General features: G+C 42.7%; 1 protein-coding gene across 2 annotated transcripts in view; it reads left to right on the top strand.

Moving 5' to 3' along the window:
- The window catches only part of lrrc49 (leucine rich repeat containing 49), a 232,231-nt gene that overhangs the window by 159,234 nt on the left and 59,198 nt on the right, over positions 1 to 13,799 (top strand). For both annotated transcript variants that reach the window (XM_078532455.1, XM_078532456.1), the window contains 2 exons: positions 2,631 to 2,812; positions 7,547 to 7,633. In XM_078532455.1, coding sequence (XP_078388581.1) covers positions 2,631 to 2,812; positions 7,547 to 7,633 — 269 coding nt within the window. The remainder of the gene's footprint in view (positions 1 to 2,630; positions 2,813 to 7,546; positions 7,634 to 13,799) is intronic.

A 13,799-nucleotide genomic window follows, 5' to 3' on the forward strand; every position in this document is an offset into this window, starting at 1 on the left:
GCGTGCTTGTCTATTGATCTCTGAAGGCGGAGGGGCATGTTAGTGGGGTGGTGAAAAAGGCATATGGGAGACTTGCCTTTATCAATCGAGGCATAGATTACAAAAGTAGGGAGGTCATGTTGGAGGTGTATAAACCTTGGTGAGGCCACAGCTGGAGTACTGTGTGCAGTTCTGGTCGCCACATTATAGGAAGGATGTGATTGCACTTGAGGGGGTGCACAGGAGATTCACCAGGATGTTGCCTGGGATGAAACATTTAAGTAATGAAGAGAGGTTGGATAGACTTGGGTTGTTTTTGTTGGAGCAGAGAAGCCTGAGGGGCGACCTGATCGAGGTGTACAAGATTATGAGGGACATGGATAGGGAGCAGCTGTTCCCCTTAGTTGAAGGGTCAGTCACGAGGGGAATAAGTTCAAGGTGAGGGGCAGGAGGTTTGGGGGGATGTGAGGAAAAACTTTTTTACCCAGAGGGTGGTGACGGTCTGGAATGCACTGCCTGGGAGGGTGGTAGAGGCGGGTTGCCTCACATCCTTTAAAAATCACCTGGATGAACACTTGATACATCATAACATTCAAGGCTATGGGCCAAGTGCTGCTAAATGGGATTCGGTAGGTAGGTCAGGTGTTTCTCACGTGTCGGTGCAGACTCGATGGGCCAAAGGGCCTCTTCTGCATTGTGTTATTCTGTGATATGCCTGGCCTGTGTGGATAGTGAGTGGTCCCATGGACGGATGAGGACAATGATGGTGTGTGTGAGAGAGTGAATAGTGATGTCCCTTACATTGGCAGAGTGAGGGCCCTGTGGATGTGTGATGGGCTTGTGAGTGTGTGAGTTGGGAGTGATGAATAGAGTGACTTACCCTGACGGAATGGAGGAGATTATTCATCCTTTTGTGGCACTGGGTGGCTGTCCTCCTCTGCAGGGCATTCGCACTGACCACCGCTGCCAACCCCGCCCAAGCTGGGTTGGTGACATTGCTACCCACCCTGTGGCCAGAGCAGGAGGTAGAGCAAATCCCATCGGGCCTCCACGGCATCCAGCAGTTGCTTGAGGGACCCGTCATTGAAGCGGGGAGGTGCAGTCTTTTTGTCTTTGCTGGCCATGTCTCCTGGACAGCGGTGGTGAGCTGGTGGCGTTGAGTGCTTTGCTGGCGGTTGCCTTTTAAAGATGGTGGCCGGCGTGGTGCAACAGCGGGGTGATGGCGAATAAGAGCCCGCCGCCATGGAAACGACGTGTTTCCCAGGAATGCATAAATAATGAGGTGGGCTCGGGAAAAACAGTGTGGAAACCCACCATTTTCGTCAGCGGGTAGCACTCCATTTTACCCACTTGCTACCGCACTTAGTGTAATTCTGGGAAAAATCCACCCTATGGCACTATTCGAAGAAGAGCAGGTGAGTTCTGCTTGTATCTTGACTGGCATTTATTCCTAAACCAGCATCAATAAAGCAGATTAAAACATTAAAACATTAATTAGATGCAACACCTGCCCCTTCACTTCCTCTCTCCTCACCGTCCAAGGGCCCAAACACTCCTTTCAAGTGAAGCAGCATTTCACTTGCATTTCCCCTAACTTAGTCTACTGCATTCGTTGCTCCCAATGCGGTCTCCTCTACATTGGAGAGACCAAACGCAAACTGGGCGACCGCTTTGCAGAACACCTGCGGTCTGTCCGCAAGAAAGACCCAAACCTCCCTGTCGCTTGCCATTTTAACACTCCACCCTGCTCTCTTGCCCACATGTCTGTCCTTGGCTTGCTGCATTGTTCCAGTGAAGCCCAACGCAAACTGGAGGAACAGCACCTCATCTTCTGACTAGGCACTTTACAGCCTTCCGGGCTGAATATTGAATTCAACAACTTTAGATCTTAAACTCCCCCTCCCCCCATCCCCACCCTGTTTCCTCCCCCTCCCTTTTTTTTTCAATAATTTATATAGATTTTTCTTTTCCCACCTATTTCCATTATTTTTAAATTTACAACTAATACCTTGTCAGTCTTTCCACCCCCCACCCCACTAGAGCTGTACCTTGAGTGTCCTGTCTTCCATTCTTAATTAGCACTTTTCTTAGATAATATCACCACCTTCAACACCTCTTTGATCCTTTCGTCTGTGACATCTTTTGATTATCTGCTCCTATCACTGCTTGCTTGTCCCCACAACTACCCCACCCTCAACTTCTCTCCCCCCGCCCCCCACCTTAAACCAGCTTATATTTCACTCCCCTCCTAACTATACTTCAGTTCTGTTGAAGGGTCATGTGGACCCGAAACGTCGACTCTTTTCTTCTCCACTGATGCTGCCAGACCTGCTGAGTTTTTCCAGGTAATTCTGTTTTTGTTTTCAATAAAGCAGATTAACTGATCATTTATATCATTCCTGTTTGAGGGAGCTTGCTGAAAGCAGGTTGTTTGGCAAATTTTCCTGGTTTACAACAGTAGCTATGCTTCAAGAAGTAATTCATTGGCTGTCATGAGCCTTTTTAATGTCAGACATGATAAACAGATGCCTTCTGTGCCATACAGTTCTTCTGCAGAAGAGAATGGAGTTGGTTTCTCTTTACAGTGCTCTTCATTCATATCTCCTTGTTGCCAGAAAAGTGTGTTTTACTAAATATATATTTTTTTACAGGAGAAGCGCCGTTTGGCTATCAGTAACGCTGCCAGGCAGTGGGAGATCCAGCAGACAGTTGCTGCCATCAAGGAGGCACAGCAAGAACAAGTGAAACCTCTTGGCACAGCCAGTAACATCAGTATTCATAAACCATGTCACATCAATGAACATGAACATGGATTATGGCCGAATGAGTCGAGGTACTTTTCATTGAGAAACTTTGAAAGGCCAGTACCTATAGTGCAGGACAACAGTGAGGTGGAGAAATGGTGGGTGGGAGAGATTATGCGTAAATCAGGAAGTAATGATCAGGTGTAAATTGTGGGAGTTCCAATTTTTTTGGTTTTAATGTGGAATTATTCAGTTTTTTTTTAATAGTTATTTTTTGCCCGTTTCATTATCCTTTTTTTCCTCAGTTTTGGTATTTAACCTGAAAACCAGCAAGCCTGTTCATATGGTATTCTGTTCAAACAAAGAAGCACTTGTAATTTTCCGGCTTTAAATAATCATAGTTAAACCAGCAAAAAACATGAAAGTCTTGATGAAGGATAGATTTCAAATAACAAGTGGGCACTGACTATTGTTGCAACCACAGCTTATGGGCAGGATTTTATGTCCTGCAGGCGGGCATGTGCTCAACCTGATCGAGTGTAAAATAGCAAGCGATGATATCAGTCCCGACGTCATCACGCACTCACGCGATATTTTGGTCGGCAGGCGCGCGCGAGAGTCGGCAGCACGCTTGCAGACAATTAAGAGGCCTGTTAAGGCCATTAAAGTATTAATTAACAGCATTTTTTCACTGCCTGTCCAACCTTACGGTTGGGGGCAGGCGAATCGGCCAGGCGGCCTTTGCATTTTTCAGGAAACATCATCCAAGAGTGGGATGAGGTTTCCGTAATTAAATTTTTAAAAATTAAAAGTGTTTATTTTATAATGTGTTTAGGTGAGTGAGTCTGATGTGTGGACGTTTTTTTCTGCATTTATAAATCTTTATTTGATAGTTTTATTTTCTTCAGCTCCCTGAGGTAGCTCTCTGCCTTCAGGGAGCTTTCATTGTGCGCTCTCCCACGCTCGCGCTGACTTCAGCGCTTGCCCTCCTCCCGCCCCCACCCCAGCAGAGCTGAGCTTCTCAGTGCATGTTTCACACTGGCTGGCCGTTAATTGGCCAGCCAACGTGAAATCGCGGTCGGGGGCTGATCGCGGGCGGCAGGTTGTTTCCTGGCTGCTCCCGGGTCTGCCCACCCGACAACCCAAAAATCCTGCCCAGCGTTAATGCTGAGCAAGCCAGACCCCAGACTGAACTCCATTTTCAAATTCAACAGCTAAAAACCAATTTCCCTATTTATCTCACAATGTACCTATTTACTTGTAACTCAAACCCACCATAACCTCTCATTACAAATTCACAAACCTAACACCTTTAACCTTTCATCTCTTAGAGTTCACAGACAACCTGTCTCTAGTAACCTTTCTTCTCCACCGATGCTGCCAGACCTGCTGAGTTTTTCCAGGTAATTCTGTTTTTGTTCTAGTAACCTTCTCCCTGTTTAATTAACCATGGACACACACACCCAAAGCTTTCTACACAGAAAATCACAAAAATATAAAAGTATACATCCCTCATTACACTATTTCCCAGGAAGAAAACTGTCACTAGGTCAGGTATTTCACTGAAGGAATGTGGAAAGGATTTGAGGGTCAAAGATAGAAAGAATTCTGGTTTTACTTCTGAAAGTATGGGGTGGGCCACCACCACCTCTTCAGGTAAGACAGGAAATCTACATTCCCCAGATCTGTTACATACAAACAAAGGAATAGGAAGAGGCCATTCAGCCATTTGAGCTTGTTGCACGATCAGTCAGATCATGATAGATCTGTACCTCAACTCCAGTTATCTGTCTTCCCTCCACATCCCTTGATTCCCTTCGCCAACAAAACCCTATCAATGTTAATCTTGAAAATTTTGATTGACCCCCCCCAACATCCACAGTGTTTGAGGAACAATGTTCCACATTCCCACAACCCACTCTTTGTGTGAAGAGTATTTCCTGATTTCACTCTTAAAATGGCCTAATGATATGCTCATATCTTGGGGAAACAATTGACCTATATCAAATTAATCCATTATTCATTTTATATAGAAACAGAGAGTGCTGGAAATACATTTCAGATTGATGACTTGTGTCAGACCACAATCATTTTAAACACCACAATTAGATCACTCCTCAATCTTTAAAATGCAAAGAGCTACAAGTTCATGCATCCTGTCCTCATAATACAATAAAATCTTTATTATCTGGCACGCGCAGGGAATGGGTGGTGCTGGTTAATAAAGAATGCCATTTAAGGGAGGGTTCCATTTACTAATGGAATACAGTGCAATACTTGTAGCATGAACTAAAATGCAACTCAGGAAGAACAGTATTGTTTTCACTTCTAATCTTCAACAGTACATTAAAACATAAAGTATAAAATGTTACAGTATACAGGTATGCGTTCCAGATAGCTTCGTAATTCCTTCAGGCTTGTAAAGTGACGATTCGTATTAGGGAACATGAAATTTCGGTTAGTAGAGAATTACGGTTGTTGGAGTGCTGGATAACACAACGCTTACAGTATAAGCTCTGGTATTATTATGTTCCATCTGTGCTGTACCCATTCCAAGATAATATATCTTTCCCGTGACCAAAACCGAGGTTTTACAGTGCTGCAGTACTCCAGATGAGGTCTGACCAAGGCTATGGACCTCCAAAGCATCACTTACTTAATTTTGAATTTCAGACCTTTTGAGATAAGGGCCAACATTTCATTAGCCTTTTTGATTACTTTTTTTAAACTGTGCACTAGCTTTTAGTGATTTGCGTACATGCGCATCTAAACCCCTTTATCTCCATAGCTTCATAGCTCACCTCATTATTAAGAAAATATTTTGATTTGTCTTTCTTAGATCCTTAGATGTACAACTCTGTATTTCTTCATCCAAATCATTACATGGTGAAAAGCTGAGGCCGCAGAACAGATACCTGGGGATCAATATTAGTCACATCTGGATTATTTTCAATTAGCACATTTGGGGCTAATGTGCCTGATGCTGCAGTACTTAAAAATTCATTGGTCCACCCAAATATTAACATAGTGGTTATGTTACTGGATTAGTGAATCAGAGATATAAATTCAAGTTGCACTACTGCAACTGGGGATTTAAATGTAGTTAATTAAATAAACCTGGCATAAGAAACTAGTATCAGTAATAGTGACCATATAACTATAAGACCATAATACATAGGAGCAGAAATTAGGCTATTCGGCCCATCGAGTCTGCTCTGCCATTCAATCATGGCTGATAAGTTTCTCAACCCTATTCTCCCGCCTTTTCCCCATAACCTTGGTCCCCTTACCAATCAAGAACCTATCTATCTCGGTCTTAAATACACTCAATGACCTGGCCTCCACAGCCTTCTGTGGCAATGAATTTCATAGATTCACCACTCTCTGGCTAAAGAAGTTTCTCCTCATCTCTGTTCTAAAAGGTCTTCCCTTTACTCTGAGGCTGTGCCCTCAGGTTCTAGTCTCTCCTACTAATGGAAACATCTTCCCCACGTCCACTCTATCCAAGCCTTTCAGTATTCTGTAAGTTTCAATCAGATTCCCCCCTCATCCTTCTAAACTCCATTGAGTATAGACCCAGAGTCCTCAAACGTTCCTCATATGTTAAACCTTTCATTCCTGGGATCGTTCTCGTGAACCTCCTCTGGACCCTCTCCAGGGCCAGCACATCCTTCCTGAGATACGGGGCCCAAAATTGCTCACAATATTCTAAATGTGGTCTGACCAGAACCTTATAAAGCCTCAGCAGCACATCCCTGCTTTTATATTCTAGTCCTCTCGAATTAAATGCCAACATTGCATTTGCCTTCCTAACTACTGACTCAACCTGCAAGTTAACCTTAAGAGAATCCTGGACTAGGACTCCCAAGTCCCTTTGCACTCCAGATTTCTGAATTCTCTCCACATTTAGAAAATAGTCTATGCCTCTATTCTTCCTACCAAAGTGCATGACCTCACACTTCCCCACTTTGTATTCCATCTGCCACTTCTTTGCCCATTCTCCTAACCTGTCTAAATCCTTCTGCAGCCTCCCCGCCTCCTCAATACTACCTATCCCTTCACCTATCCACCTATAACTACTGGATTGTCATAAAAACCCACCTGCCCTTTAGGGAAGGAAATATGCCAACCTTATCCAGTCTGGCCTACATGACCCATAACAATGTAGTCAACTGTTAAGTGCCTTAAATAGCCTAGCAAACCACTCAGTTGTCAAGAAGATAGCCCACCATTATCTTCGAAAGGGAAATTAGGATGAACAACTAATGCTGGTTTTTCTAGCAACGTCCACATACCGTGAATGATTAAAAAAAGCATCAAGAGACATCTCTGGTTGGAGCCATAGGAATTAAGCAACCTGAATTGATTTTAAGCCTGATAATAATCCTAACTGTTTGTGCAGTTGTGGTGTAGCAGAATTTGGCTTTAGGGTGGTCCTGAATATGTGGAAGAGATCATTGGCTGACATGTGGAGTTGAGGCCGAAGATCAGCCATGATCATCGTATTGAATGGCTGAGCAGACTTGTGGGGCCATATGGTCTACTCTTGCTCCTGTTTCTCATGTTCCTATGTACATTAAGAACCCATGATTAGATTGTGGAGTAAAATAAAAACAGAAAATGCAGGAAAAACTCAATAGGTCTAGTAGCATCCGTGGAGAGAGAAACAGAGTTAACGTTTCAAGTCCGTATGACTCTTCCTCAGATTGTGGAGATTGTACTACTCTTCCGTACAGAACAAAGTTTCATCGCTTTGTTACTTTGATATAAAACTACTAATGTTGAAAGTGTGACAGACTGTATTTTATCATACCTCTTCATAGCCAATTGAGTCCTAATAACAACATTGAAAAGGAAGCAGAGGACAACAAACAAGACTTCCCAAAATCCGAGAAGTCCAGTAACATGAGGTAATATCTAATTTTTGATTTTCATGGAAGCGAACGTTACTTTTTTCTGGCTAAATGCTTTGTAACGGTTGAAGAGTTTTTTTTGCATTAATATTGTTCATGGTGATTGACAGCTATTCAGTGAGGTGCAGATATTCAGTTTGATTCACTCCAGATACAAAATATAGCAATACCCAGTATACAACTTGAAATATACAGTAGGCATAGTCTCAACCCGCTTCCAAAACCTAAAGATTGTTCAACTACCTCAAGATTGATGTGTTTACTGTCAGAGTTGCCTTTTCTGTCAACTCATATAACCATGGTTTAATTCATTTTCACACTAGAATTAAATATTTTGCTCTAAGCTGTCTATTTGCTTAAATTTTGCCTTCATTCTAAGTTTTTCACTTGTCAGTTTGAATTATTTTCTTTGCTCCTTTATGTCTTCCTATTTCATTATTGCTGAAAAAAGACATTTTGTCAAAGCTAGATAATCTTCAATGTGCTAAAAATTACGTTGACAACCAATTTAAGATTGTCAGCCAGGCTCGCAGTGTGACACATTTGCGTGTACTGGAAGCTACATATATTAATACACAGGGCCCTGTTCTTTGCAGACAGAAAGAAATTGTATACACATTGCGCCTGTTTCACAACTAAACAAATGAGTGACAGCCATACTTTGGTTCATTCCTCAGGGCAATGTCTTGACCAATCAGAGTCAAATTGTCTGGTTTAAATTTCAAACAATGCTTGGTAGTTAACTGTCAGTTCATTGTCCATGCCTCTACCAATCAGAGCTCACTTGCCAACCAATCAGCACTCTCTCCTCATACAGTATAAAGTTGTTGCTTTCCTTGACATTGGAATTCTTGTCCTGATGAGTGCAAGATGAAAAGCTTCAACAAAATGTCTTTTTTCTCTTTTGTTCAGCAATACTCAAGTTCTGTACTACCAAATGACTATCTTCCCATTTCACATTTTCAGCTTCAACAGCTCGTATCAACTCATCCTCAAAAGAGCACAATGTGACATTTTGCCCTGGACTTTGTGATTAGTGGTGAAGTCAGGTGCTCACTGCTGACCTCAAAGAAAATTGCCCACAGAGATCTCGTAATCTCTGTAACTATTTTCCCCTCTCCCGATGGCATTTTAAATCTGATGCCATATCAATCGGGTCTCTTAGTGTGCAGCAGCATGATTTAAGCAAGCAGAAAGTGACTGCCTTTGACATTAAGACATCATTTGACCAAATGTGGCATCAAGGAGCCCTAGCAAAACTGGAGTCAGTGAGAATCATAGGGAAAACTTTCTGCTGGTTGGAGTCATACCTAGCACAAAGGAAGATGGTTGTGGCTGTTGGAGGTCAATCATCTCAGTTGCAGGACATCACTGTAGGAGTTCCTCAGGGTAGTGTCCTAGACTCAACCACCTTCAGCTGCTTCATCAATGACCTTCCTTCCATCATAAGGTCAGAAGTGGGGATGTTCGCTGATGATTCACAATGTTCAGCATCATCTGCGACTCCTCAGAAACTGAAGCAGAACATTTCCAAATGCAGCAAGACATGGACAATATCCAGGCTTGGGCTGACAAGTGGCAAGTAACATTTGTGCCACACAAGTGCCAGGCAATGACCATCTCCAACAAGAGAGAATCTAATCATCGCCCCTTGACATTCAATGGCATTACCATTGCTGAATCTCCCACTATCAACATCCTGGGCGTTACCATTGACCAGAAACAACTGGAATAGCCATATAAATACTGTGGTGACAACAGCAGGTCAGAGGCTATGAATCCTGCGGTGAGTAACTCATCTCCTGATTCCCCAAAGCCCACTACCTACAAGGTACAGGTCAGGAGTGTGATGGAGTACTGTCCACTTGCCTGGATGAGTGCAGCCCCCACAACACTCAAGAAGCTTGACACCATCCAGGACAAAGCAGCTCACTTGATTGGCACCTTACCCACAAACGTTCACTCCCTTCCACCGATGCACAGTGGCAGCAGGATGTACCAGCTACAAGAAGCACTACAGGAAGTCACCAAGGCTCCCATGACCGCTACCACTTAGAAGGACAAGGGCAGCAGACACATGGGAACACCACCACCTTGAAGTTCCCCTCCAAGCCACTCATCATCCTGACTTGGAAATATATCGCCGTTCCTTCACTGTCACTGGGTCAAAATCCTGGAACTCCCTCCCTAACAGCACTGTGGGTGTATCTACACCACAGCGATTCAAGAAGGTAGCTCACCACCACCTTCTCAAGGGAAATTAGGGATGGGCAATAAATGCTGGTCTAGCCAGGCGCCCACATCCTGTGAATAAAAGTAATTGATAAGGAACCAATCACCCATTATTCACACACAGCAAATCAAGTTAAAACCACTGATCTCTTCATTTTTAATTTGAATTTTTAGATTGCAAAATTAATGATGACTGCATTAAGATAAAAACTAAAATAAAGATCAACTTAAAAAAATGTTTTTTTTACATATTAAAAATATGTGGAACTTGTTAACATTCCACAGATTTCAAATTAATGTTTCAGAACCAGTTTAGCAGTAATAATGAAGTTAGTACACTGTTAAAAGCCAACTTACATTTCATTCAACAAGATGTTTTTACTAACAACATAGAAATGGAAGTTTTCATCAGGTCATGATTGCAATTGAGATTGCAACTTATTGGAAACTTTACAGTGCAGCCTATGAAAGAACGTAAACTCACTGAGGACAACTTCTGCTGTGCATATGCAGACTCCTAAAGTTTCTGGTAGTTTTGCCATTGTTGCCACAGCGAAATCCGGGCCTTCATTCCCTGATCAACCCTCCTGTGACTGAAGTACAGTCAATGGGAAACAATGGGCAGTTTACACTGTTGGAATTCTCTCCACCAGGAATTGGGTGAGGTGAGGTCATTAAACTTACTTTAGAAGAGAACCTATATACAGCTGAAAAGTAGAACTTCAGTGCACTTTTTTGGGTTAGCTTCAACCCCAGGTTCCAGAGGTAAAAAGGATGTACTATTCAGCAGAGGTGGCAGCACAGTGGTATACAGTCGGGAGGGAGTTGCCCTGGGAGTCCTCAACATTGACTCCGGATCCCATGAAGTCTCATGGCATCAGGTCAAACATGGGTAAGGAAACCTCCTGCTGATTACCACGTACCGCACTCCCTCAGCTGATGAATCAGAGCTTCTCCATGTTGAACACCACTTGGAGGAAGCACTGAGGGTGGCAAGGGCACAGAATGTACACTGGGTAGGTATTTCTTTCACCCATTGAAGAAAACATTTAATCCTGTGTTACAGATGGCTTCAGGCGGGTTTCCAGTACTTTTTGCCTGAATTTCTACAGATTCATGTCAATAGGATTTCTGTTCTCTTACTGTATTCTGATCTGCAGTGATGATGTGCAACTCTGACAATGCAACTTCGATGCTGATGCTTAACTTGATGCTGACGTGCAGCTCCGATGCTGAGGATACATGCAAATGAAGTAAAAAGAGGCCCTAAAGAATAAACTACTCTAAAACAGAATCACAGAATTGTTACGGTGTAGAAGGAGGCCATTTGGCCCACCATATCTGCACTGGCTCTCTGAATATTTTAACTTAGTGCCAATCTCCTGCCTTTTCCCCATAACCCTGCATGTTGTTTCTATTTAGATAATCACCCAATGCCCTTTTGAATGCCTCCGTTGAACCTGCCTCCACCACACTTCCAGGCAGTGCATTCCAAACCCTAACTACTTGCTGTGTGAAAATTTTTTTTCTCACCTTGAATTTGCTTCTTTTGCAAAACACTTTAGAACTGCGCCCTCTGGTTCTTAACCTGTTTACGAGCAGGAACAGTTTCTCCCTATCTACTCTGTCCAGGCCCCTCATTATTTTGAAAGCTTCCTATCAAGTCTCCTCTCAGCCTTCTCCTCTCCAAGGAAAACAGTCCCAACTTCTCCAATCTTTCCTCATAACTTAAGCATCTCATCCCTAGAACCATTCTCATAAACCTCTTTTGCAATCTCTCCAATGCGTTCACATCCTTCCTATAGTGTGGCGCCCAGAACTGTACACAATACTCCAGCTGAGGTCTAACCAGTGTCTTATATAAGTTCATCATTACCTCCCTGCTCTTGTACTCTATGCCCCTATTAATGAAGCCTAGAATACTGTATGCCTTAGAAATAGCTCTCTCTACCTGTCCTGCCACTTTTAATGACTTATGTACATATACACCCAAGTCCCTCTTCTCCTGCACACCCTTTAATAATATCCTTTATTTTATACTGTCTCTCTACGTTCTTTGTTCCAAAATGTATCACCTCACACTTCTCCGTATTGAACACCATCTGCCACCTATCTGCCCAATCCACCAAGACGAAACAATGTTAAGCGGGGAAAATTAAAGCAAGGACATACTGTACATAACTTTTTCTTCATCGATCCCTTGCCTGACTAGGGTATCATCTGCATAGCCACCCATCGCGTGTAACAGGATACAGGTGGAGAGACTTCCTACACACATTGTCCCCAAGGCACATGAAATGTCCTGAAGTTCCCACGTGGGGCAAGAACTGCAAGCAACAGATCTCAGCTGCCCATCCATGAACTAAAAATTCTCTATTCTCTCTTTTAGAATCTAGTTAGTTTCTTGTTTAAACTATTAATTTTAATTTAAGCCTCTCAATCAGCTCTGTGGTAGTACTCTTATTACTAATTCACTTACTGTTATACTTAACCCACTCATGCTGATGATACTTTTAGCTTCTTTCAATAGTCAGATGATTTGAAACTAGCAAAGACTGCAGTGAATCAGTTATTGTAGGAGTTACAAACAACAGTTTTCTAAAATCCATGCTTTATTTACCAATAAGATTTAACTTGTCTTATCTCATCTTCTAACAACTTGATAACAACCTATGCTTTAGTTCTTCACTGAAGTTTCCTAGTTTTATTTTTTTTAACTTTATTAATCAGTTCTGAGATGTGCTTTTCTTGTTTCAGATTTTTTGATAAATTTCTGGAACTTACAATTAATTATTTATATTTGTTGATTTGATGATTACTGAGTGCAAAAAAAGTGTCATCTTTATTAATTTGACGTAACTAATTGTTATGAAACCCATTCATTATGTGTCTCTGTGTGCTACATAAGCTTGTAGTCTGTGGAGATTGTAACATTTAAAATACAGGATGCTCCACTGCTTGTTACATTTTTTCCTGTCTGGTAGCAAGGGCGGGACTCTCTTGGAGTGTTGTGGTAGGTCACCAGATCAGTTCAAATGTCAGTGAACAGCACTTCTTGGGGAGTCAGTTTTGTAGTCAGCCAGGAAATGTCTTGAAGGTGAAGGACAAAGACAGACAGGAGGAGGTCCCAGTTGAGTTAGAAAGGATGAAAAGGGTTGCAGTTAGCAGACTTTAAGTGAACTGGGCTCAAAAGAAGTCTGGGAGATCCATGAAGGTAGCTGATGGTTGGTGAGCCCATGCTGTGGGCCTTTGGGGCAGAAGTACCCCTTTGGAACAGTGATGTTCTGCTTGGCATGGCTGAAATTGTGCTTGTGAGCTAATGTATGAGTGTACTTGGAAATCCAGGGGAATGTAAAAATCTGGAATATAAAGCTAGTCTCAGTAATGGTGTCCGTGAAACTATAATCGACTGTCCTAAAAACCCGTCTGGTTCGCTAATACTCTTTAGGGAAGAAAATCTGCTATCCTTAGCTGGCCTGGCCTACATGTGACTCCAGACCAACAGCTACCTTCATGGATCTTCATGGTTGACTCTTAAATGCCCTCAGAAATGACTTAGCAAACCACTCAGTTCAAGGGCAATTAAGGATGGGCAACAAATTCTGACCTTGCCGATATCCACATCCCATGAAAGAATAAAGAATAAAAATTCTCAGAAGGCAAGATTGAAACCCTGCAAGGTAGGCCATTGTTGAAGCTGTCCGAGTTGGAGCGACCTTTGGAAAGAATTCCAGGGCGAGATCTTCGAAGGTGAAGCTTGTAAACCCTCGTGTGAAAGACAAAGTTTCAGTGAGATTGGTTGGCTCATAATGTGGCAAAGGTCTGGGTGAGTTGTTGAGAAATCCATGGGATTGGGTTTGGTTGCATTTGGCATTTATTCTGTAGTGTGGTGTGTTTGACCACAGTTTGCCTGTTAATTCACATGTACCTC

Source organism: Cetorhinus maximus, chromosome 30 (genome assembly GCF_964194155.1).
Source record: "Cetorhinus maximus chromosome 30, sCetMax3.hap1.1, whole genome shotgun sequence".
NCBI lineage: Eukaryota > Metazoa > Chordata > Chondrichthyes > Lamniformes > Cetorhinidae > Cetorhinus > Cetorhinus maximus.